This window comes from Lemur catta, chromosome 6, assembly GCF_020740605.2.
Source record: "Lemur catta isolate mLemCat1 chromosome 6, mLemCat1.pri, whole genome shotgun sequence".
Taxonomy (NCBI): domain Eukaryota; kingdom Metazoa; phylum Chordata; class Mammalia; order Primates; family Lemuridae; genus Lemur; species Lemur catta.
In genome coordinates this window covers 53697620-53724968 of record NC_059133.1, presented here as the reverse complement: position 1 = coordinate 53724968, position 27349 = coordinate 53697620, and the positions used below count along the sequence as shown (strand labels likewise).

General features: G+C 32.8%; 2 protein-coding genes across 3 annotated transcripts; both read left to right on the top strand.

Annotated features, from left to right (window-relative positions):
• The first annotated feature begins 4154 nt into the window (after positions 1–4154).
• On the top strand, positions 4155–6409 carry LOC123639701 (olfactory receptor 6C65). Of its 2 annotated transcripts, XM_045553761.1 has the most exons (2): positions 4243–5159; positions 6385–6409. In XM_045553761.1, exons 1-2 carry the CDS (start codon positions 4243–4245, stop codon positions 6407–6409), a joined length of 942 nt encoding a protein of 313 aa, XP_045409717.1. The 2 variants fall into 2 exon arrangements, with proteins under 2 accessions (XP_045409716.1, XP_045409717.1); XM_045553760.1 differs by lacking the exon at positions 6385–6409 and having other exon boundaries at positions 4155–5213.
• Positions 6410–15314: 8905 nt separating this feature from the next.
• On the top strand, positions 15315–16256 carry LOC123639698 (olfactory receptor 6C76). The gene has a single exon (XM_045553756.1). The coding sequence runs from the start codon at positions 15315–15317 to the stop codon at positions 16254–16256; it is 942 nt and encodes a 313-aa protein (XP_045409712.1).
• The last annotated feature ends 11093 nt before the right edge of the window (positions 16257–27349 follow it).

Here is a 27349-nt window from a genome sequence, read left to right as displayed (position 1 = left end):
ACTATTCCAGAATGTGTAAAAACTATACAAACAGTTATTTTTATCATGACTATATTCCTAGAACCTAAGGGTGAGTTCGACACATAATAAATATCAAAAAATAATTATATAAGGAACAAAAGGTAATGATTTTATGATCAGACTTTCTATGTTTTCAGTCAGTAGAAAATGTAAAACCCTAAAGACAATCCTGACATCTTATTTGGCCCAGGTCGAGAATATTATAATGAATTTTTAACATTTTCCTTCATTGTAAAAAAAAATTTATTGTAACTCTCCTTAACTGTAACTCTCCCCTGAAACATTCACTGGCCTATTGTTCTGTAAGACTATTATTTTGTATAAGACTCTTATTTTCATAAGAATAATCAATTATCATTTGTTAGTTTAAAAAGATTGAAATAAAGCCTGAAATTTGGGCATGAGACATAAAAAAAAATAAAGATAAACCTACTGGATCACAGAATAGTCTACTGACATTTAGAGAGTGCCAATGTCTATTACTCCACTGAGAAGTTTCTTTCTTGTGTAAAGTTATAAGCTATTTATAAATATGTAAAAGAAAAGAAAAGAAAGCAAAATAAATAAATAAAATTTAGTTGAATATTATTGGGTATATCCACTATACAAAGGTCAGAGATTCTGTGGCTGATATTGGTATAGAGTTAGATAGCTTCTCCAGATAGACTCAAGCTATATAGTCTTTATTACTGCCTGATAATCTGAGAATGTTGTATACCATAATCATGACTTCCAGCCCTACAAATGCCCCTTATTATTAAAAATAACAGATTATGTTTTAGCTCTGATTGTCATAGTAGAGTATGGACCACATGGCTGGCATTCCCATGCTGCCATTAAATGAAGTCTGGAATACATTGTGCTAATGACCTAGCTAAAATTAAATCATAAAATACCCAATCTTGGGTCACACATTTTATCTATTCTTTCTAAATCCACAAATGCCATATATTTATTTTAAGAAAACTATAATTTTTACTAAGTTACTCAACTAAAACTGCATGTTCTTCCCTACAGAATCTCATCTCCATCTAGCAAAACTATTTCTTCTTCTTTTGTTGTACCATAGAATCTCTAGGTTAGGATTTCTTTTAGGCCTCAAATACTCTACATTCCAATTTAATTCATTTTTTTTTCATAGAAATTTGCTAGAGAGCCAAGGTGAGTCTTTCTTCATTTAAAATAATAATTAGAAGCTTAAGAGATAATCTGGCAGCTGATGTCTCTGGTCAGCCATCTTCAGAAGTCATTTTATCAAAAAGACACCTGCACTCAAGTGTTTATTGCAGCATAATTCACAATTACAAAGATGTGGAATCAACCCAAGTGCTCATCAGTTCATGAGTGGAATGACAAAATGTGGTATATGCACACCATGGAGTACTATTTTCATGTATTCAGCCATAAAAAAGGATGAATTAATGGCTTTTGCAACAGTTTGGATGGAACTAGAGACCATTATCCTAAGTAAAGTATCTAAAGAATGGAAAAATGAACACCACGTATACTTGCTATTAAATTGGAACTCATCGATGGGCACACATGTGCAGAGAGGGAAGTAAAATTCTGTGGATATCAAGCAGGGGAGAGGGAAGAGAAGGGGATGGGCGAAAACCTACCTAACAGGCAAAATGAACACTATTTGTGTGATGGGCACAGTTATAGCCATGATTCAAGCATTACAAAAGCGATCCATGTAACCAAAACTATCTGTATCCCCTTAATATTTTGAAATTAAAAAAATAATAATAATTAGAAGAATAATTTGAAAAAATTATCAAGCAAGTGATCATTATTTCATCAATCTTCCCCTTTTCTTCATGCAAGTTAAAATTCTATATTCCTCCAATACCTAATGGCTCCCAAGGGAACCCAACTAAAATGTTGCCAAAATTAACTGTGTTGTAAATGCACTAGTTTTTCTGTCTCCAGGGATAGTTCTATTATGTTTCTCTGAAAAACAAGCTCCTCTATAATATTATATTCAAAAACACACAAAAGTTGTCTGTTTCTTTTGGAGAAAAGCTTTTTGGAAAACCTTTATCACTGAGCAATGTCAGAAAAGTCATGAAACACTTGATGTTTAAGCTTCAAAAAAAAATCTTTTGGAAGTATGCTGATTGGATTTTCTTATCCTCACAGATTGGATTTTGGATTGAGAAATGGATGGTTTATGACAAGGAGGAATCTGGACAAAATATTTAAATTTTAATAATTGGTTAGCTGTACGAACGTGAATTAGTCTGATAAAGGATGTAACGCTGAAGGAAGACTTTTCTATCTAAAACACGTTTCTCTTATCATAAATAATCAGAAACCTATTTAGGCTTAAACTATGACTTGAATCCACCAAGGACTAACAAAAAGGTGAGTATCTTTCTTCTTTATTCACGTTGTTAATTTGTCTTTCTAAATTATAGAACTCTTAACAATTACTCTCTGGAATGCATCATGAAGGCATTTTGTCAATTCTTTCATAATTTTCTCTGCCAAGGTCTTCCTAAATTTGTCATAGCTGAATTCAGAAGTGTACAACACCTGCCTCAGGAAGGAGTCAGGCAGGATGTTTTTAGATAAACCTTAGTTGGTATGACTTAGTGCAGTACTACAAGACACAGAATAAACGACACAATTTCATTGTATCTGTACCCTTCACAATGCCTCACACTTTGACTCTGTCCATTAAGTCAGGCTATGCTCATGGTTCACTCAAATATCACCAACCTGGTTTCTCTCTTTCTGGTACTGGTATACCAGGTATCATGGTATCATGCTGAGGAATGAGGATAAATATCTTCTAAGGTGTTGATTATCTGCCTCACTGGGATTTTAAGATACTCAATACCTACAATTCCTATTTTGTTGGCACACACCACTACTGGTATCTCTATCAATTGGGATTGACTAATTCATCGTAATTGATGCATGGATGCAAAACTTAGCCCATAGATCTAAAACACACTTTTGAATCTTGATACCAGTCCTAATCAGGGTGGCACATAAATTATTCAATCATTAATTCACCCTTTTACTTATCAAATATAATTGAACCTCAATCTGTATTAAACACTGGAAGTGGTGCAGTAAAAGATGAACATGGGTGTCACCCTACCTCCATATGGTACTGATGTGACCTTGGGCAAGTTACATAACCCATTTGTACATCAATCTCCTCATCTGCAAAATGAGACTCTTAATATAGCCTACCCTGAGGATTGGGCATAGGGTAAAGGCTATATAGATCTTTTCTATAATAGGAAGAAAAAAAAATAGAGGAGAAAGAGGAGGCGGAGGAGAAGAAGAAGAAGGAGAAAACATTTATTATATTTTATGCTATATGATTACATTATTGCTATCATTGTTGCTATTATCTTCTTTCTAATATATTTCTTTTCCTTATCACATTTTTGAAAACCAAGAAAGTTATCAGATTATTATTTTCAAACATACTTGATAAAGGTTCTCATGCAATAATTTTCTGAAATAATATATCTAGTCTTAATGTGAGTAATCTGATTTATTTCATTATTTATATGATTGACTATATTTGAGAAGTCCAGTTAAAACTTGTATACTATGATCATTTACTAATTTTTTATTAATAAGGACTGACATTGTATTTATGTCAACTTCAGAGAAGAGCTAAGATGGTAAATTTTGCATAACAGCAAGAAGGGATGGATTTCAATGAATTTCTCATAAATACATATTTTATGTTTAATTTTTTGCTATGAACAGAAATCAGGAATAATTTACAAAAAGATTGAATTATAACTCAAAAGTCAGTTTTCTAATGAGAAAATTACCATTTGAATTTTATGGTCATTACATTTTCAAAATTACAGTGCATTTTCAGAACTTGTTTAATCTTCCACAAGCACAATGAAGTAAGCTAAACATTTATTATGGCTACCATTTCGTAACTGGAAAAAAACCTTTCTGTGTGTTAATTAAATAATCAAAAATATATACCAAGGAATTATCAAAGCTGAAATTAAAATCTGTTTTTTAAAAGTAATAAATCATATTAATCTTTTCAATACTAAATTAAATCTGATATGAGCTTGCAATTCTGATGTATGGTTGTTTTGCCACTTCTTGCTGAAAGCACCTGTTAAGGTTATTCATGCAGAGTGAGAACACTGCAAGTGTATTTGAAATCATATTATGAGTTGACATTCACTTTTTATCTACAGACCTATCAGAATTCAGAGCTTAGCCATGCCAAATAAGACATCAATTAGAGAGTTCATTCTTCTGGGACTCACTGACGATCCAGAGTTACAAGTTGTGATATTCTCCTTTATGTTGATCACATACTTATTGAGTGTAAGTGGAAACATGACCATCATTTTGTTAACACTGTCAAATGTTCATTTGAAAACTCCCATGTATTTCTTCCTTAGGAATTTCTCTTTCTTAGAAATTTCATTTACAACAGTCTGCATTCCTAGATTTCTGATCAGCATTGCTACAGGAGCCACAACCATTTCCTATAATGCTTGCATGGCACAAGTATTTTTTTTAATCCTCCTAGGATCAACAGAATTTTTTCTTCTGGCTGTCATGTCCTATGATCGTTATGTGGCTATCTGCAAACCTCTACGTTATACAACAGTCATGAGTAGCAAAGTCTGCAAACGGCTTGTTATCAGCTCCTGGCTGGCTGGTTTTCTCATTATTTTTCCCCCAGTGATTATGGGCCTCCAACTGGATTTCTGTGACTCCAACATTATTGACCATTTCACCTGTGACTCTTCTCCTATTCTGCTAATTGCTTGCACAGACACAGAGTTTCTAGAGCTTATGGCATTTTTCTTAGCAGTATTCACACTCATGGTAACTTTGGCCTTGGTGATTCTCTCCTATACACTCATCCTTAGAACAATTCTGAAGATCCCATCTGCCCAACAACGGAAAAAAGCCTTTTCCACCTGTTCCTCCCATATGATTGTGGTTTCCATTTCTTATGGGAGTTGCATTTTTATGTATGTAAAAACATCTGCAAAAGAAGGTGTGGCTCTGAGCAAAGGTGTAGCAGTACTTAATACCTCTGTTGCTCCCATGCTGAATCCCTTTATTTACACATTAAGGAACCAGCAGGTAAAACAGGCCCTTAAGGAATGCACCAAAAAAATGTTATCATCACAGAAGTACTAATGATGGTGAAATCTGTAGCTGAAACCACAAACAAACCACAAATAAATACAAATCATTATTCTAGGTGATAGATATACACAAAGGAATGAACAATATAAAGGTTTACATCCTTGTAAAACTTACCTCTAATAATAAGATAGACACATTAAGCAGTCACATAATAGTAAATTACCTAGTACTTTAGTAACTGATAAATGCTATTTTAAAAAAAGGAAATACAGTATAGAAAGGCCAGTGATGACTAGAATTCAAATTAAATAGCTTGCTCAAAAATTTCACAGTCATTAAAAAAGTTATTTTTTATTTTTTGTGTATGCAAATGTATTAATATTTTCCTATATTCTTAATCTTCTATTGTTCTGTAATTTTCCCATTTTATGTTCATCTATTTCAAGCATCAAACATATCAAGACTGTGAGGTACAACGATCAAATAAGTATAGATAGCCTATTCAAATTCTACCTGAAAATAAATGATTCTAATGAAAATTTACAGCAACCTACAGTTAATGAAAAAGATGGCATCTAATTTCAAAGCTTAGAAAACTGTGCTTTGTGATTATTTTGAAGAAAGGACTCTGTCTCTCCCTTACTCTTCTTCCCTTAGTCTATTGAATCAGATATTCAGAATCTGTACAGAGAAAAAGTAGCTGAGAAACAATGTTATTCTGTGAAAATGGACTATTTCAAACTGTCCAGGTTCCTTTTATGCCATCTCTGCTCCATCAGAAATATTTATCTACATCTTTTCAGATTATACATTTCCTGTACAAACAGAAAAAGGAAGTGTGAGGCGCTAGAGCTGTTGGGGAAGGAGATCTCCTCCAATGAAGTGCTATATGCAGTGTTACTAGAAATGACTGCTTTTACACTAAATGCAGTGACTTTATATTTGATAACACCATATTATCATAAAATTACACCATCAAATAGACAGAGGTGGGAGATCATAAAAATGCAATCCATGAAATTACTGAAAATTAATGCAGGATTTATACACAACTATTTAACATGCACATAATGATCAGAAAACACAAGTTTATTAATGCCCAAATACATAAGGACACTTCAAAGCAAATCACACATCTTAACAGTTTTCAAATAATCACAAGTAGTGCACAATATTTAATAAGCACAAAAAAATATTTAAAATTAATGTGAAATTCAAAACCCTGAAAATTAGGAAATAAAATTTCAATTTGAGGAAAAACAAAAAAAAAGAAAATTAATCAAAAATAAAATATCAAGGTTGATACATAAACTAATTACTTAAAAAAAAATTTAGCAATTGTACTGTCATATAAGACATGAGACTGGAACATAAAATTTATAAGGTTGTGATATTCCTAATACTAAGAAAACATAATAAAATTGTATAATTGTGTGATACTAAAGTAATAATGGTATTATGTGCAATTATATAAAAATATACTTTTGAATTTGTTTAAAAATACATTAGAAAATATTTATAGAGCAGAAAACAACCTGAATATATATTTTAACTATGAAAGGAATTATTTAAAAAATGACCATCTAAGAGCTGTGCCTCCAAAATATTTCTAAGATTTTAATATTATCTTATTCTAAACTTTAGATACATAAACCATTCATTTAAGTAGATGTTCTTATAATAGTTGCAGACTATAAAATAGTCAAAACAATGATTGACTTTGTAATATACAAAACTTCCATAACATATATGCATGTTCCCTGTGTAAAATCCTCCTACAATGAATCAATAATATAAAAAAATACTAGTACAAGATGAGAAACAAAAAGATACTGGATTTGGAAATTTTGAGACATACTGTATCATGTTATCTTTTAAACAGGTCAGATGAGAAAAATACTTAAATGATCTCAAATTATATTACCATTTGCCCATTAATTGTAAACAAAAAATAGGAAAAAATTCCTAGTGGACACAGATATGAAAGTATTTATGTCAAAGCCAAAAAGAAAATATATAGTAAAGGAACAACCCATCAAAATTTTATTCAAAGGTGAAATTAATATAATTTATATTAATAACAACAAAATAATGCTGCAATCCCCACTATGTATTAATTACTTCAGAGACTTTGCTCCAGATACATTTAACTAATGCTAAACCACACAAAACAGCAGCAAAATTCATAAATATTTAAAATAAGAAGACAAATATTCAGTTTTTCCAGACATTTGTTATGAATATTTCCCAAATAAGTTTTAAAATCACTGAAAACTATTCATAAAAGAAATTGAAGAAATCATAAATAAATGGAAAGATGTCTCATGTTCATGATTGAAAGAATTAATATTATTAAAATTTCCATATTACCTAAATTGAACTATAAATTCAATGCAATCCCTACCAAAATTCCAACAGCATTTTTCACAGAAATAGGAAAAATCAATCCTAAAATTGGTAGGAAACCACAAAAGACCCAGAACAGGCAAACCAATGAGAAAGAAGAACAAAGCTGGAGGTACCATATGTCATTATTTCAAACTATATTACAGAGCTATAGTAACCAAAACAATATGGTACTGAAATATAAAACAGACACACAGAACAATGGAACAGATTAGAGAGCCCAGAAAATACCACATATATATGGTCAACTAAACTTTTATAAGGGTGCCAAGCATACACAATGGGAAAGGGAAAGTGTCTTCAACAAATGTTGTTCGTAAAACTGTATATCAACATACAAAAGAATGAAATTGGACTCTTATCTTACACCATATATAAAAGACTCAAATGTAAGACCTGAAACCATAAAACTTCTACAAACAAACATAGGAAAAAACTCATTGATCTTAGCAATGATTTTTTGGATATGACAACAAAAGCACTGACAACAAAAGCAAAAATAAACAAGTGGGACTACATCAAACTAAAAAGCTTCTGCACAAAGCAATCAATCAACAAAATGAAAAAGCAACACATGGAATGGGAGAAACTATTTATAAACCATATACCTGATAAGGGGTTAATGTCCAAATGATATTAAAAATACCAATGACTCAATAGAAAAGAAAAATAATTAAAAATGGGCAGAAAACCTAAATAGATATTTTTCCAAAGAAGACCTACAAGTGGACACTGGGCATATGAAAAGGTTCTCAACCTCACTAATCATTAGGGAAATGAAAATAAAAACCACACTGAGATATCACCGCATACCTGTTAGAATGGCTATCATCAAAAAGATGCGAGATAATAAGTGTTGGCAAGACTGTGAAGAAAAGGGAACTCTTGTACATTGTTGGTGGGAATGTAAATCGGTACAGCTTTTATGGAAAATATTTCAGAGGTTTCTCTAAAAATTAAAAATAGAACTACCATACAGTCCATCAATCCTAATTCTGGGTACATATCCAAAGGAAATAAAATAAGTATCTTGAAGAGGTAACTGTACCCCCGTGTTCATTACATCATTATTTACAATGGGCAAGACATGAAAACAACATGTTTCCAGAGATGAATGAATAAAGAAAATGTAATATATGTATGCATGCAAACACACACACAGGAACACTATTCAGTCATGGAAAAGAAGAAAACCCTGCCATCTGTGAAAATACAGATGTAGCATTGCATTCTCTGAATCCAATTAAGTTTTGGAATGTTGTATTTTCATTTTCTTTTTTTCTGAAGACATTTTCTAATTTTCCTTGTGATTTCTGCTTTGACCCACTGATTATTTAAGAGTATGTTGCTTAATTTTCATATATTTTTAAACTTTTAGTTTTCTTCTTTTCCTGTTGATTTCAAGTTTTATTCCATTGTAGAAAAGACACTTTGTATAAGTTCAATCTTTTCAAACTTATTAATGCTGGCCTCATGCTGTGGGTTAGGAGTTGTTCCTTCATTTCTTTTTGAAAGAATTTGAGAAGAACTGGTTTAATTTTTCTTGAAATGTTGGTAGAATTCACTGGTGAAGCCATTTGGTCCTTGATTCTTCTTCGTTAGGAGGTTTTTGATTACAGATTCAATCTCTGTACTAGTTACACTTCTAGTCAGAGTTTCCATTTCTTCATGACTCTGTCTTAGTAGGTTGTGTGTTTCTAGGAACTCGTCCATTCATCTAGATTATTTAATTTGTTTGCAGCTATAAATTTCTATCTTAGCACAGCACTGCATGCACTGCATCCATATGTTTCGGTATGGTATGTTTTTATATTCATTTTTCTTAAGATATTTTCTAATTTCTCTTGTGGTTCTTATTTGAAGACTATGTTGTTTATTTTCTGCATATTTGTACAAAAAAAAATCTGGTTTTTGCTCTGTTACTGATTTCTAACTTTATGTCATTGTGGCAGGAAAAGACACACCATAAGTGAATATTTTTAAATCTCTTGGGACTTGTTTGTGGTCTACACGTGTTCTACCCTGTAGAGTGTCTCTGTGGACTTGAAAATAATGTGTATTCTGATGTTGTTGGGTTGAATATTCTATATACCTCTGTTAGGTCTAGCTTATTTAATCTATTGTTCAAGTCCTTTCTTATCGTCTGTCTAGTTGATATATCCATTATTGAAAGTGGATTATTAATGTCTATAACTATTATTGTTGAACTATGCATTTCTGCTCTCAATTCTGTAAATTTTTGCTTCATTTATAATATATTGGCAGTATGCCATTGCGTAAATGTGTATAATTTTTATATATTCTTGCTGAATTGAAACTTTTATTAATATTTAATGCACTTATTTGTCTCTCATAATCTTTTCACATTTCAAGTATTTTGTCTAATATTATAGGCACCCCAGTTTCTTTTGGTTACTATTTGAATGCAATATTTTTACCATCTATTCACTTTCAACCTATTTGTATCTTAGGATCAAAAGAGAGTCTCTTAGACATAGCATATAATTGGATCATTTTAAAATCCTTTCTGTAATTCTCTCTTTTGATTGGTGAGTTTAATCTCTTTTGTATTTAAAGTAATTATTAAGTAGAGAGTTGCTTCTTCCATTTTGCTGTTTGGTTTTTATATGTTTTATAGCTTTTTTGGTCCCTCATTTTCACCATTACTGCCCTTTTTTGCGTGTTTAGTCAATTTTTTGTAATTACGTGTTTTGATTTCTTTCTCATTCCCTTCTGTGTACAGTATATAGATATTTTCTTGGTGTTTATCAGGAGATTATATTTAACATCCTAAATTTACTACACTCTAATTAAAATTATAACAATTTAACTTTAATACCATAGAAACTCTGCTCCTAAAGATATCCTTTCTCCTTTTGGTTACTTATGTCATAGATCACATTGTTATACACTGTGTGCCAAATATCATAGATTAATAATTGTTTTTATGTATTTGCCTTTCAATTTTTAGAATTAAAATTGGAATTACCAAACAAAATTATAATAATGCTTTTATAGTTGCCCATATATTTGCCTTTATCAGAGATCCTTATTTCTGCATATAGATTGCAATTACTGTCTAGTTTCTTCTCATTTCCACCTGAAGGACTTCAGCAATTCTTGAAGGGCAGTTCTAGTGGTAATAAACTCCCCCAGATTTTGTTTATCTGGGAAAGTTTTATTTTCCCTCTTGTTTTGAAGAACTGTTTAGCTGGATATAGAATTTATGGTTGTCATTTTTTTCTTTTCAACACTTTAAATACACCCATGTATCACTTAACAGTGAGGATGCCTTCTGAGAAATGTGTCATTAGGTGATTTCATCATTATACAAACATCATAGGATGTAGTTACATAAACCTATCATAGATGGTATAGCCTATTACACATCTAGGCTCTATGGTATAGCTCATTGTTCCTAGGCTACAAAACTACACAGCATGTTACATAGTGTTACTGGAGGCAACTGTAATACAATGGTAAGTACTTGTATATCTAAACATAGAAAAGGTAATATGTTATGCTGCAACATTACAACAGCCATGATGTTACTAGGCAATAGGAATTTTTCAGCTCTGTTATAATCTTATGGAACCTCTGTCATATATGCAGTCTGTTGACCAAAATGTCATCACGCAGCACATGACTGTATGTCAACCCACTGCCTACTGCCTTCGTGGTTTCTAATGAGAAATAGGGTAATAGTCTAATTGAAGATCCCTTTTATGTGATGAGTCACTTGTCTCTTGCTGTTCCCAAAATTTTCTCCTTGTTTTTGGCTTTCAATAGTTTGATTATAATGTGTCTTGATGCTGATTTCTTTCAGATGATCCAACTTGGAGTTCAAGTAGCTTCTTGGATTTGTAGGTTCATGTGTTAAATTAAATTTGGAAAATTTTCAGCCATTATTTTTTCAAATAGTATTTCTTCCCTATTCTTTCTCAGTTGTACACATGTGATACACATAATGCTTATGCTGATCTGCTTGACGGTACCCCAAATATTATTCCTTAGTATCTGTTTACTTTTCTTCATTCTTTTTTCATTCTTTTCCTCAGACTTCTTAATTTCAATTGTCCTAATTTTAAGTTTTTTGATTCTTTCTTCTGCTTGTACAACTTTGCTTTTGAACTTCTCTAGTTTATTTTTCATTTCCGTTGTTGCACTTTACAGCTCCAGAATTTCTGTTTAGTTTGTTTTATGATTTCTAACCCTCTGTTTATGTATTTCATTTTGTTCATGCATTGTTTTCCTGTCTTTGCCCATGTCTTTTTTTGTATTTGTTTAAGCATCTTCAAGATAGCTGTTTTAAAGTCTTTTTTAGTAAATCTAATATCTGAGCTACCTCAGACATATTTTATGTTGATTTATTTTGATAATTTGAATGTATACTTTCTTATTTCCTTGTATGCCTTGTGATTTTTTTGTTTAAAAAACCTGGACATTAGAATCTTACAATGTGGTAACTATGACAATCAGATTCTCCTTCTTCCACAGTGTTTGCTTTTTGTTTTGTTTTTTATTTTTCTTTTAGGGTTTAGCCTGATGTGAAAGTCTAATTTCTTCTTATGTCTTTTTTAAGTCTGCTCTTTCTGAAACAATGGCATTCAATTTCTATGCCCACATCTTGGCAATCAGTAGCAGTTTTCAGCAGTCAGAAGAAACCGACGTTGTAAATGTTCAAGCTAATATTAAATGGTTAACTATTACTTAGGGACAAATGAAGATTTCTTAATTAGGTATAGGATGCTTAAAAATATATTGCTAAATGTCAAAGGCAGGTTACCAAAATTGAAATATATCTGGAGTAGGGTACTTTAATTTGTTCAGTCATTATCTCTGCATATAAACAAATATTTGAATATATATATTAAGACCACTTGAACACATCTTGTTCAAATGAAAAGATTCATGTTGTGATTTTTTTCTTAAATTATTAATATATTTGTTTCTGCAATTGTGCTAAAGTCACAATAAATAAATAAATAAATAAACAAATTACTGAGTGAATTTTTGTTACTGAAGTACCATTATTAAAAATCTAATTTAAATATCCTAGTTTTCACTTATACGGTATGTTCAAGAGGCTACCATTTTTCAGCCTAACACAATGGCATGTGCCTGTAGTCCCAGGTACTTGGGAGGCTGAAGCAAGAGGATCACCTGAGGCCAGGAGTTCCAGGCTACAGTGCATTATGATCTTGCCTATGAATAGCTACTGCACTTCAGCCTGGGCAACATAGTGAAATTTTGTCCCTTAAAAAAATTAAATGGGCTGGGCACAATGGTTCACACCTGTAATCCTAGCACTCTGGGAAACCAAGGTGGGAGGATCACTTGAGCTCAGGAGTTCAAGACCAGCCTGAGCATGAGTGATACCCTGTCTCTACTAAAAATAGAAAAAATTAGCCAGGTGTGGTGGCATGCACCTGTAGTCCCAGCTACTTGGGAGGCTAAGGCAGGAGGATTGCTTGAGCCCAGGAGTTTGTGAGCTGGGATGATGCCAAAGCACTCTAGCCCTGGCAACAGAGCAAGATTCTGTCTCAAAAAAAACAACAAAAAAAAAAAAATTAAACAAAAATATTTAATTAAAAAAGATTCTATTTGTTAAAAATATGTTTTAGCATTATATTTAATCACTATGGAATTAACTCTATTGTGTTCATATGTAATGAATAGATATTGCATACAGTACTGAAAATATTTGGGGGGTTTTATACTCATGCTGAAAATAATACAGAAACATAAAGGTGAAATTTGAGTTTCTTCTAATTTTAAATGAATACTAGTTACTTAGTTCAACTGATGAAAGGAGCAACGTTCTCTATGTAAGTTTCAGATGTAATGGTATATCTCAATAGTCTTCTGTGATTTCAACATTGTTTCATGTATTGTTATATCAGGTACCTTTTCCTTCACAGACCTCTGGCTCATTTTGCCTTTCTTATTTAAACTGATTTTTCCCACAATCTTAGGGATGATACAGAGATCATATAAAATGAACAACAGAAGATGTTAGTTTATATTTGCTAGGCCTCACTCCTCCCCAAATACCTGGCTAACATCCAAATTGATAATTTTCTCAGTCTCCTCCTGAGACACAGGTCCCATAACTAACCAATTAAAATATGATTGCCAAAGTTGATCTTGCACATGGATTCATTAGTGCTCTATTATTGTTCATCCCAAAAGTCATTAAGCATTTGTTTGTCTTAATGAATGTTCCTGAAATTATGTAATTAGAAAAATACATTAAAGGTGCTATGTGTACTCTTTTCCTACAGAAAATTAATGGAAATGGTCCTCTGTGAAATGTCAGAATAGCCTATTGAAAAGTAATTCTAGAAATTTTTTCATTTACAATGCAAAACTTGTATCTAAAGATTGAGTATAAAGATTGTGGGTAGAATATTTGAACATTCTAGATTTTGGACAATGTTGGGGAAAAACATGAGGAAACTATTTCATTGGATTTTTTCAGATGAAAAATCAAGGTCCTTATGAGGAAATCTGCAACTTTGTGGGAGGAGAGAAAAAAGCAGTTATTTCTCCAGGTAGCCTTGATTCACTGTATGACTTTTGATTTAAGAGAGTTGAGCTCAGTATTTTGTGTTCAATATTTAACTCCAAGCATCAAAATTTTAAAATAGGTAAGTATTTTCAATTAATTTTTATGTGGTATTTCAGCTTTTATTCATTCTATTCTATTGATTATACAACATTGATTACTCTCCTCTGGTGCATTTCTTTTTATCTCTCTGTCTCATATATATTGCATATATAATTGTTAAATCAATAAACTAAAATGTAAAACTATTTTAAATAATAATTTCTAGTATGTATCTGAAATACTTGAAATACAGCATGCTTTCCTTAATATTGATACATTTATAGCTTTGAAAAACCTGATACATATTACTGGTGAAGGTGTCCAAGATAGTTACTAAATAACATATGTAAAGTATTTGCCGGTTTCATATCTGATTTTCATATATGAAGTATTCATGTACTTCATTAAAATATTTTCTGACTATGCTGTTTGATATCTACTTCATTTAAAAATATTATTAGGGATTTTGAAACAATCAACTGAAAAACACTATATTAATTATATTTTAATGAAAGACACTATTTTTTAAAAAATTAAGATAGAAATTTAGGAGGCTCCAGTGTTATCCAGAAATAGAATGTGTGGTGTATTGGGGAAAAAATTGGATGCTACTTATATAAATCATTGTTTACATGTTCATAACACAACATTAGAATGACTTATACATTGATTATTTTAATAAGAAAAGGGGCAAGAAATAAACTAAAAGAGGTTGCAGTGGCTACTTCACAAAAACAGACATTTAGAATTTTCACTACAAAATTGGGTTGATCATTGATTTCTGTAATTAGTCAGGATTTTTATTCCTGACAAAGATAAATAAGAAAAACATAATGCCTGCTGTATTTTAGCTAAATAATGAAGCATTAGAAGTCTTTATGTTCAATTAGTAAATTTCCCAAAACTAAATGTAAGATATGGAGATAGAGTAAACATGGAGCAAACACCAATATTAAGCCTAGAAGACATATCTTAAAAGATATGAGAGAATTATAGAAAATGGGTGACATATAGAGAGACTATTTAAAAAGCCCCAGCTGCTTCATGTTAAAATACAAAGATACTTGAAAAAATTTGGTAAATATGTATGATTGTCTTTAAACTCATTGTTCTATTGTTTTCCATACTGATTTTATTAGTAAGATCTGACAGAAATCAACCACCAGAAATGAAAAATAGAACATCTGTGACAGATTTCATCCTCCTGGGATTGACGGATAATCCAGAACTACAGGTTGTGATTTTCTTCTTTTTATTTCTCACATACGTACTGAGCATTACTGGAAATCTAACTATCATCACTCTCACCCTGCTGGATCCCCACCTGAAGACCCCCATGTATTTCTTCCTCAGGAATTTCTCCTTCTTAGAAATTTCATTTACTTCTGTCTGTAATCCTAGATTTTTGATCAGCATTCTAACTGGGGACAAATCCATATCCTACAATGCTTGTGCAGCTCAGCTATTTTTCTTTATCTTCCTTGGATCAACAGAGTTTTTCCTCCTGGCCTCCATGTCCTATGATCGCTATGTGGCCATCTGCAAGCCTCTACATTACACAACCATCATGAGTAACAAGATCTGTTATCAGCTTGTCATCGGCTCTTGGCTGGCTGGTTTCTTGGTCATTTTCCCACCTCTGGCCATGGGCTTACAGCTGGATTTCTGTGACTCCAATGTCATTGACCACTTTACCTGTGACTCTGCTCCTGTGCTGCAAATCTCTTGCACAGACACCGGTACTCTAGAGCTCATGAGCTTTATTTTAGCTTTGTTTACCCTCATGTCCACTTTGACATTAATAATTCTCTCCTACACTTGTATCCTGAGAACAATTCTGAGAATCCCCTCAGCCCAGCAAAGAAAAAAGGCCTTCTCAACCTGCTCCTCACATATGATTGTTGTCTCTATCTCTTATGGAAGCTGCATCTTCATGTACGTGAAAACATCAGCAAAGGAAGGAGTTGCTTTGACAAAAGGGGTAGCTATGCTCAATACCTCTGTCGCTCCTATGCTGAATCCATTTATTTACACTCTAAGGAACCAGCAGGTGAAACAAGCATTTAAGGATGCTGTGAGAAAAATACTTTCCTCAAAAACATTGATCTGAATGCAATTTATAACTGAAACACAAACACATTTTTTTTACCAAAGAATTAATACATTTCACTTTGTAGTTCTTCTCTGTCTTCTTACTTTTATCTCTTCTCAGAAATACTACTCACACTATTTTTAATATAATGTTCTTATGTTACAAGTCTTTCTGTGAATTTATGTGTAATATCATTATCTAATTATCTGATGTACTCTCTTATGGTATAATTCAAAGGAAGGACTAAAGTCGCTTCCTAAATTAATGCATACACTTGAAATAAAATAATTGTGATATTCATCACTGCCCAACTTATTTAAACAGAATATGATATTATATCTCTTTAACTATTAAATCACATAAGTGAATATAGGAATGTACATACATATGTATGTATTTACAATGCGTTTGTATCTCTGTGTCAATATTTGTATATATAAATATATATATGTAACACACACAAATGCCCATTGTTTTAATGGTTTTTTTCCTTCAAAATGACAGTCAGAGGAAAGTTATGGAACACAGGAATAACTGATGTATAAACAATGAGTTAAATAATATAAATGAGGCATTAATTTTTGTATTTATCAGGATATTTAACTCATACTTTACCTATATCCTGTAAAAATCAGAAACAATTCATGACAGCAAATCATTAAGAACTAGAATAACCTTTACTAGTTTTTCTTTTGTTTTTAGAGCAATTTATTGTGAATGCTTAAATATGAAAAAATAATTAATATAATAAACTATGCCATTAAGAATAATTTCACGTGTAGAACTTTTCCAATTATAGTCATTACTTAAAGGAAAAGGCAATAATATTTAATTCCACTTCTATAAAACATTTCTACAAGGAGTTAGCAACATTTGGCTTGTGAACAGTGCTCTCTGTGGACTTTTATCCAAGACTGTGATTTATAACTCTATAACCACAAAATATGTCGGCTTATAGTGTTGTTTTCTCTCTTTTATCAGTTGTCTTAGACTAGTTTTGATAAAAGTTGCCCATTGTATTATGTGGGATTATATTAGTTGTCAAATACACATTAAAATAAGATCCAGTTTATGAAAAAAAGATTTATTGGATTGATAATCATAGGAAGACTTGCAAGTTGTGGAAAATAATGTTTAGTTCAAGGAGTCAGAAAAGAAGGCTTATACGTGCTACGACTTAATTTTGCTCAATCTCACTTTTGCATGCTTCTGTCTCTACCTGTTTTTCTGTATCATATCTTTATTGATATGATATAGAAAATTTCTTTTCTTATTTCTTAACACAGATGCTCTTTTGTCACATAAATGGTATAGCACCTTGAAGTCTCCCATTTATTCTTTTTTACTAAAACTATACCTTTTATTTCAAGATAAAACGATTTATTCTTTTTAATTCATGACACAATAAATAGAGACTCCTAGTCACCAACTCCAATAGAAGTGTCAGCTGGGTTGATTGGCCCATTTTGTGTAGGTGTTAATGACTGACCATCTCTTTGACCCAAGAGGGTCAGTTATATTATTCTCAGCCATAGTGTGTTGGTTAGTTTGTTCATGCTGGAGTTAGACTGTTTGGGTTTGTACTCTGGCTCTGTTGTTTATAAGCCTGAGACTTTGCTGGCCATCCTGAAAGTGCTTAGTAATGCTAGCTATTATCACTACCATTGTTACTTCTGTTTACAGTCTGCCTGAGTCACACTGTTCTTTGAGAGGTCGAGTTGGGGGCTGGCAGCTACTCTTGCTTGAAAGTGAAAGGAAAATAGTTTTGGGGTAAATCAAATGCCATTAAATTTATATCAGCTAAATCCATTTGGCCAATGTAATTGTATAGTAAGCATGGCTACCTGCAGATACAGAGACACAAGGTAAAGGCCACCAAGCGTGCACTCAAAACTCTTTAAAGGGTGGTATCTGCTGGGTAAATTTATGAGAGTGAAGGAATGGCCATATGCCTTACCTGAGTTTCATATTCTATCAGATTTAGATTCCTACCAGTCACAATCAAAAGAGTCAAATATATAAAGCATAATGTATTAATTAATACATTTAATCACTTAAAAAGGGTTACTAGAGGCTGGAATAGTCATGTGCCCTGTGAAGGGAGCCACATTCTTAGCATCTGCATACCAGGGCAGCTGAGAATCTTTGGACAATAGGATGGTGTAGAAAACAAATATCACAGTTCATTTTTTTTAACTAGACATGAAGATACATGATAAATCATTCTGATATAGGAATGTGGACCCCCAAACTGGATCCACCTGAAGGCCAAGTGAGTTCTTGGCTTTGCACAGGAAACAATTCAAGAGTGAGCTGACAGATTCAAGCAAAAGCAAGTTTATTGAAGTAACAAAGAAACAGAAGTAAGGCTTGCTCCATAGGCAGAACAGCACCTCTCTCTCAGAGCAACAGAGAGTAGCCCTTTTTGAGTTTCTGGGGTTCTTTTTTATTAATATATTTTTATTTAATTTTATATTAAGTGGAAGAAGGATTAATCATAACATTTCTGGGAAAGGAGTGGGAAAAGAGGGTTCCTCCTCTTTTTAAACCATATGGGGTAACTTTTAGGAGTTGCCATGGTATCATAAACAGTTATGGCACCGGTGGGAGTTTCTTTCAGTGTGCTAATGCATTATAAGTAGGGTACAATGAGCACTGAGGGTAAACTGAGGTCATTTTTTTTTTTATTTGTAGCCATCTTGGTTCTAGCTGGTTTTGGCCAGCCCTTCTACTGCCTCCACTTTTATCAGAGACCTTGGTTCAGGTCTTACGACTCTTTATTGAGCAGGGCCTGCCAGTTCCCTATCTCAGTCCCTTTCCCCAAATGCACCTGTGATAAACCACATAACCCAAACAAAATGTATTTCTTCACTAGAGTGTACTGAATCAATATTGCTCTATTATGATATTTTATTGTGTTAATGATGCAGCTAATTATACCTAAGTGATTTGCAGCAAGCTAATCTAGCATCTCAGTTGGTTTTATAAACTGTCAGATTGGGTTCATACTCCATAACTCATGAAATTTTTTGTTTGAAGAGAGTGAATTAGGTCATTTAAAGTGTTTGTTTCAGGAACTCAATAAATATTTATTATTATTTAGTTATGTAATCTCTTTGTTTAGTACATTCTTCATCCTGGATTTAAAGAACAAATACCATATTTCCTCTCTCTTCTCTTGTTTAGGACATTCTTTTCCCAGTTTATCCATTAAATATTTGTCTTCTATAACTAAACTGTTGACAATATTTTTATGCTGTCATTCTATATACCCTCTCTTTTAAAGTTGTATCTCAGAGTTTAATCCTATATTCTGAGGTAATGACTTCTAAATCTATGATTAACCTACTTTTTATCATGTGCCCAAGGCCTAAATATCTGATTTTCTAATTTTTATCATAAAGAGATAGCTTGGGTAGTGGGTAGCATAACCAAATTCTTTTTTGGCTCTTACCCACAAAACAACCTCAAATAAGCCTACTATCTAAGAAAACACTGCATCCTTACTTTGCAAAACCACATAAAAGATGATTATCTTAGTCATAACAACATTCATGGAGATTGTCCCCACAAACCATCCTTCTATATATCATATCTGGAACTGCCAATGCAAATATCCTAACTGTACTTCTATATGGATATGGGACTACACATCAAGACCAAGTTTCAAAAACTGAAAGTTTTGCCTTCTTCTTCCTACCGAATTTGCTTTCTACCTGATCATTTATTTGCCCCATTACCTAATTTATGAAACCATAAACCCGGGGTTCATCTCTTCCTGCTTCTTTTCCTATTCTTACATTACATTTTTAAATCAAATTCTGCTTGTTTTATTATACTTTCACATATTTTTCATCATCTTACTGATCTCTGTACCAAATGAATTATGTTAGGAAGACAGAAAATACTCAATATATTTCAAATTCTCCAAGTTTATAGTTTGCCTTCTGATTTTCTTAATATTGCATATCAGTTTCTCAACGGATTGTCTTAATTCCCATTTCTTTTTTATTTTCATGAAGTCAAATTCATCAATTTTTTTAACATGGCTTGTGTTTCTTGTGTCCTAACTAATAAATCTGTACCTTATTTAAATGTCTCCACATTTTTAAAATTTTCTCATTAGAGCTTTATCTTTAAGATAATCCTTTAATCTACTTCAACTTTTTTTATGATATGATGTAGTATAGGCTTTTTAAAATTTGTTAAGCAAATTTTCCTGAAACTTTTGTTTAAAATCTTGCCTTTTGTCCCATTGATTATATTCCCATTTTAGTTGAAAAATAGATTAAATTAATGCATGTTTGAGTGGGCAGTCTAATATCTATGAATACTTTCTAAATAACCGTAACTGAAAAATGCATTCTGCAGTCACCTAGTGGAAGTCCACATATCTTCCTCTTTTACCAAACTGTTTTTGCTATTAAAAGACATTAAAACTAAATGTGCTCTTATAACACTAGCTATTAATAAAAAACAAAATTAAACATTTTACAAGCCCAGTATTACCCTTATACCAAAGTCAGACAAGGACACTCCAAGAAAAGAAAATTAAAGGCCAATATCTTGATGAACAGAGATGCAAAAATTTTCACCAAAAATACTAGCCAGACTTTTCAATAGCACATTAAAAGTTTCATTCACCATGATCAAGGGGGATTTATCCCAGGGATGCAAGGATGGTTCAGCATACATTAATCCATAAAGGTGACACACCACATTAACAGAACAATGGACAGAAAAACATGTTATCTCAATAGATGCAGAAAAAGAATTTGATAAACTACAACATCTTTTCATGGTACAAATTCTTAGCAAATTAGGTATAGAAGGAAAGTACCTCAACACAATGAAGACCACATCTGGCAAATCACAGTTAACATAATGCTCAAGCAGGAAAACGTGAATTTTTCCTCTAAAATCAAGAACAAGACAATGATGTCCATTATCACCACTAATATTCAATATAGTGCTGAAAGTCCCAGCCTGAGCAATTAGACAGGAGAAAAAGATAAAACACATCCAAATTGGAAAGGAGGAACTTAAAATGACCTTGTTTGCAGACACATAATTTTAAATATAGAACACCTTAAAGGGTCCACCGAAAAAAAAAAAAAAACCTATTCAAACTAATGAATGAATGCCTTAAAGTTACATGATATAAAATCAACACACAAAAATCAGTAGCATTTCTATGCACTAACAACAAAGTATTAAGAAAACAATCCCTTTTATAACACTTACCGAAAAAAAAAAAAAACTTAGGGATATATTTAACTAGGGTCTGCAAAAAGACAATCACTCTAACACAAAAATGCAGCAAATCATACGCAAAATCCCTCAAGCCATAACCTTCCTCTGCTCTTCACACCTTTGGACGGGCAGGTACTACTATTTTAAGGAAGCAGACAGATCGGAGACCTTACCTCCTTTTTCAGTGCTATCAAACACCCCAAAAAGTTTCTTTAGCAAGCAGATTCCAGGAGCATTTTCTCTCCTCTTGAAAGCTCATCACTCCCATCACTCAAGGAACAGAGTAATTAGGGGCCTAATGAAACAGCCCCACCAAGGCAGCAGCCACCAACCTGCTGGGGAGAGAGAGCTGAGGCAGAACCGCTTCGGGCACCAGGCGCTTCCCGCGCTGCACTGTGGGGGCCGCCATCTTGGCGCATACCAAACAGAAAGTCTGGGGGGGGGGCCTGTTCATAAAAATTTCCATGGAATCTGTGACTTTCATTTCCCTTTGTTACTGACCTAAAGAAACACACCTTCTAACTGGCCCTCCAAAACCTAATTGTATATGATTTGAAACCATTCACAGTTTGAGATGTTGCTTTTTAGATGTTGTTGTTGTTTATAGAGACGAGCTCTTGCTAGGTTGCGCAGGCTCCTCTCCAACTCCGGGACTCAAGTGATCCTCCTGCCTCGGCCTCCCCAAGTATTGGAATTACAAGGATGAGCCACCGTGCCTGGCCTGGGATGTTGCTTTTAAATATATGTATTCTAAAATGTCAGAGGCAAACATTTCAAAGCAGTAATATATTAAAATAGTGGTTCTTAATTGTGTGAAGTGTTTTTGAAAGTCATACATGTAATGATGGTCTTACAAGTCATTGTAGACAGAATAAATAATATGTCTGACCTATGCAAGTTCTGTTTTTCAAATGTACATACGTTATCCTGTGAATAACAAAATATGAATTAATTTTATAATATCATTGTATACATAGTAATTTTTATCAATATGAATTTTTATACATAGTGGATATTTTACCAAATATTATAGCATGACAGATTAGGTTAGGCCAAATATTTTGATTATTAATAAACAGATGTCCTCATATCCTTAGAAAGTGTAGTAGGAAATTGAATCAGACTTGTGCAGTATTTTTCTCATTAGGATGGGCATCTGGCCTCTGTTTGATACTGTTGTTCTACCTTACTGTCTCAGAGGAAATTGTCTCTCTGCTGCCTTCTGTTTTGGTTACTTTGCCCAAGTTAATTACACAGACAGTTCATTAGTGATGTTTGAACCTGGTCACTAAGGATCTTCTACTTTATTCATTGAGGTGATCCCAATGCACCTCCAAGAGACAGAGCAGAAAACATAAATATTGTTATTTTGTGTGTAGAAAATCTAACTCCTTACTGAGAAAGATCAGAGCATCTACTTTTCTTAAACCAAAAGAAATTCTTTTGTTCTCCCTTTACATTAAATTTTCTTACCATCATACCAGAGACCAAACAAAATGTTTCCAAGTTTTAAAATAAGAAAGAATCTCTAAAGAGACTTTTTATATGATGTGAAAATGAGAAACTAGGAGACCTCAAGACCTCAGAAGATGCCTGTGTAGTAAGTCATGTTAAACCGGCACAAAGCCATATCTTTCGTAACACAACACAGTTAAACCCACTAGGGAGCTGCCTCCTGAAACTATGAAAAATTTTCGAAAGAGTAAGTACTGTAAGGTCAATATGACAATTACTTTCTCTTTTGAGAGATAAGGGAAAGAAATGTTTGTTCGTATATTCTTCTGTAATTTTGTTAATTAAGCTTGTTTCAATTTTTTAACATGGAAAACTGTAGTAGACATGCTTTGAAACTATTAAACAACCCTGTGATAAGACTAATTTCATAGCAAACATATACTTATGCATCCCTATGTGGTAACAAATGTGATAATTTGTGCAGTGTAATTTAAAGGACACACAAATCCTTGGAATATATTCCAAAAAAAAGAAGATTACATTGATTACAATTTTAACATTTTCTAAATTGTAAATGTTATTTTATGATTAAAAGTTTACACAGAAATAATACATTTCCTCTTATTAGTTCAACAAAAATGTTCCTTTAATATCTAAGTGAGATAAATTAGATAAATTATTGATAGGCCTTTATTTTGTTCATGATGCTCTGCAGAAAATGATCAAGGTGGAGAAGACTATTTCATGGAGACAGTTTTTGCCTGCTGTGTGTTCAGAGGGGAAAGTATGAAAAAGGAGATGACGGAAAGGATGTGAATTCTTAGTTACTTCATACTTTGTTCTACTTATTGCACTTTTTATGATCTTTAAATAGTTCAGAGATAATTAGTTCTTAAACCAAAATCAAAGAATAAGGCATAGTATATTATCAGCACACTATTTTACTTGTATAAAATAAAAATAATAAATTGATTTTATCTAACAAAGTCAAAAATGGGATTTTCATAAAAGAAAGAGAATTGAGGGGATATGGAAAATCTCAGAGAATTTGAAAACAAAGAACTCTGTTTTTCTTACCCGGAATAAGATGATGTGAGAGGCTTGCAAAGAGACCAGTCTTTGGGGGCCAGAGGGGTCATCAAAGGAAACAGTTTTAGTTTTATGGAGTTTCACTAAGAAGTGTGTGTGACAGGCTGCAATATTGGCCAGTGTGTTTTGTTAATGTCTTCACCCTAGTTATGCCAGGTCTGCACCGTTGCCCTTGAAAGAGATGTTCATTAGGTTTCCTGCATAAGTGTCCATGTCCCTGTGATGTCCCTTTAAAGCAAAGAGGGCCCTGCCATATGTACCTCATGGGATTTTGTAAGACACATGTCCATAGGAAGGAGGAATTTATTTTCCCCCGACCCAGAGGACTCATGATATTTGCAGTCATTTTTAAAATACAAACTGAGTGAAAAATCGTTCATATAACAAAATAATATGTATCTCCTAGGGAGATACCGTTTCATTCAGTCATGGAGAAACAGCAAGAACCCTAAAGACTGTGTTTCCAGATAAGACATGTTCATAGCTACCATCATAAACAATCAATGCTGGCTGAGGACAAGGAGCAATTATTGCTCCATGAACAGAAATAGTGTCATTTCCTCTTGCTGAGGAATGAACATAATGGTGAGAGATGACGTCAACAAAATGAGACCAATAATGCAAATAAAAGGTGTCAGTATTTTGTCATCCTTATTTGTGTCTGAAATTGTAATGTAAATATATAAATTAGGTGATTTTTTAAATGATATAAGGGACAACACTGATGGGTAATAGAGATGATCTTGTGGTTGAGCAACAAACTCCCTTAATTGTGTAGGTGGTTCTCATACGTAAATATGCATATGAAACTAAATCATTATACTACAATTATTCTAATTTCTAATTTCTTCACTAGCATCTGACCTCCCTTGCTTACTGCCTGGCTAAAATTTATTAAGCTTTGAGTCCCAGAAATCTGTATTTGTGACAAATAACTTTGATGATTCTAATTCAGAGAACTATAAACTAAACACTAAACAACCTAGTCAAATGCAAGTATTTCTGGAAGAAGATAGGAAAGCATTAGGTAAACAGTACAGTGAAAATTTTATTATAAATCAAATGAGTTTTATAATACAGAGCCTAGCCCGATGCCTCGTTAATAGTAGGCACTGTATGGAATAGTTAAATTTAAACTAGCTTGCTTCATATTTTCCAATAGCCAGGTGGAAGCAAGTTCTTTCATAGAATTAAGCGGATGTACTCTAACAGGATGGAGAAGAGCAAAAAGGATCTAGAGCTGCTTAACTCCTTGGGAAGAGTGGAGGAAGAGACTATCAAAATGAAGCACTGCATGCAATAAATGCACACAGCTAGTATACCTCAAGGAATCAGGCAAAAGGAGGTTCGAAATTTAGGAAGGGGAGTACAGAGAACAAAGGCTATGAAGGCAAATTTTACATTTGTCACAACTTGTCTTCTGAAAAAGAATATATTCACCTTTAGTCAATATAATATAAAGACTGAAAAGAAGAATTAAAAATGTCATTGTGTTTCTGAAGAGAAAAAAGAGATAAGAGGCTGGTTAAACTTAAAGTTGGGGTAAAGGATCATGTGGGAAGGTTAAAAGTAGAAAAGGGCAAAGTAGAAGTCCAATAATTAAGTATGTAAATTTTGTCCTTAAGTCACTCAGAATAAGCATTTTATCTCCTTTCCAAACGATATTGTTGAACTAGTGCCTGCAGATGTGATCCACTAACACGCAAATAAGACCAGTGAGAGTGGAATCAAATACTACTTTGCAGAATATGCCACAACCTGTTAATAGTTACGGAAGTTACAATTTATCTAGTCTTATGGTCCTCAGCATATACATTTTTAACAGCTTTATTAAAGTATAATATATGTACAAAACTGCACATTTTTAATGTGTTAAATTTGATGAGTTTGGACATATGCACACACCCATGGAGCCATCACCACAATCAAGGTAATAAATATATCCATTACCCTCAAAGTTTATTTGTGCATCAATTTAGCTTTAGTGGGTTTTTATTTTTGGTTTTTCTTTTTTTTTAGTTTTTAGGAGTTTCTTAATAAAAAATTTAACGTGATACCTACCCTCTTAAACTTTTTCAGTGCACAATGCGCTGTTGCTAACTATAGGCACCATATTGTGCAGCAGATCTTTAGAACTTACTCATCTTGCATAACTGAAATTTATAATTATTGAACAGCAATTCCCCATTTTCCCATCCCTTCATCCTCTGGCTACTAAGATTCTAACTCTGTACTTCTATGACTTTGGGTGTTTGAAATACCTCATATAAGTGGAATCATGCAGTGTTTGCCCTTCTGTAGCTGGCTAATTTCACTTAGCATAGCATCTTCTATGTTCTTCTATGTGGTTACATATTACAGGATTTTCTTCTTTTTAAAACTGAAAAATATTTCATTGTTTTTAAATGCCACATTTTATTTATCCATTCATCTGTTGATGGACATTTGGGTTGTTTCCATATCTTGGCTATTGTGAACAATGTTCAATCAACATGGTAGTATAGGTAGTTCTTTGAGATCCTTATTTCTGTTCTTTTACATATATACCCAGCAATGGGATTATTAGATCATAAGATCATATACTAGTCCTATCTGAAATTTTTTTAGGAACTATTTATGCTGTTGTCTATGGTGGTTGCACCATTTTACATTCCCACCAACAGTGTACATGTATTTCTCCATGTACTCACGAAAAGTTATCTTTTGTTTCATTTTGTTTTTTAATTTTTTTTGTAAAAGCCATCTTAGTAAGTGTGAGGTGATATCTCATTGTGGTTCAATTTGCATTTCCTTAGTGATTAGTGATGTTGAGCATATTTTCGTACACCTGTTGACCATTTGTATGCCTTCTTTGGAGAAATGTCTATTCAATGCCTTTGCCCATTTTTAAATTCAATTGCTTTTTTTTGGGGGGGTGCTACTAAATTTTAGGAATTTTTAATGTAATTTAGAGATTAACCACTTATCAGATGTATGGTGTGCAAATATTTTCTCCCATTTTGTAAGTTGTTTTCTAAATCTGCCACTATTCTCAAAATTATTACTGTTTGCTTATTTGTTTATTTTAGAAAATATAAGGATGAGTAATACTTTTGTAACAATTGTTAGAAAGCTAAGTAGTCACAATTATTTTTTGACTGTGTCTGATTCCAAACTCCTGAGAATTCCAATATAACAAAGAATCTTAACCATGATTACACCTCCTGGAGGGTAGCAGAAATTACTGGAAAAGAGAAGTTGTTTTAAAACTAAACTTTTCCTACCCACCTATCCCTTATCTCATCCTGTAGCTGGCTCCCACTCACTGCAAAAGG

Coding starts and splice junctions, on each gene's coding strand:
- LOC123639701 (XM_045553761.1), top strand. CDS start 4,243: ATGCCAAATAAGACATCAATTAGAGAGTTCATTCTTCTGGGACTCACT. Junction 5,160..6,384: donor AAGGAATGCACCAAAAAAAT/GTTATCATCACA, acceptor TTTCAATTTGAG/GAAAAACAAAAAAAAAGAAA.
- LOC123639698 (XM_045553756.1), top strand. CDS start 15,315: ATGAAAAATAGAACATCTGTGACAGATTTCATCCTCCTGGGATTGACG.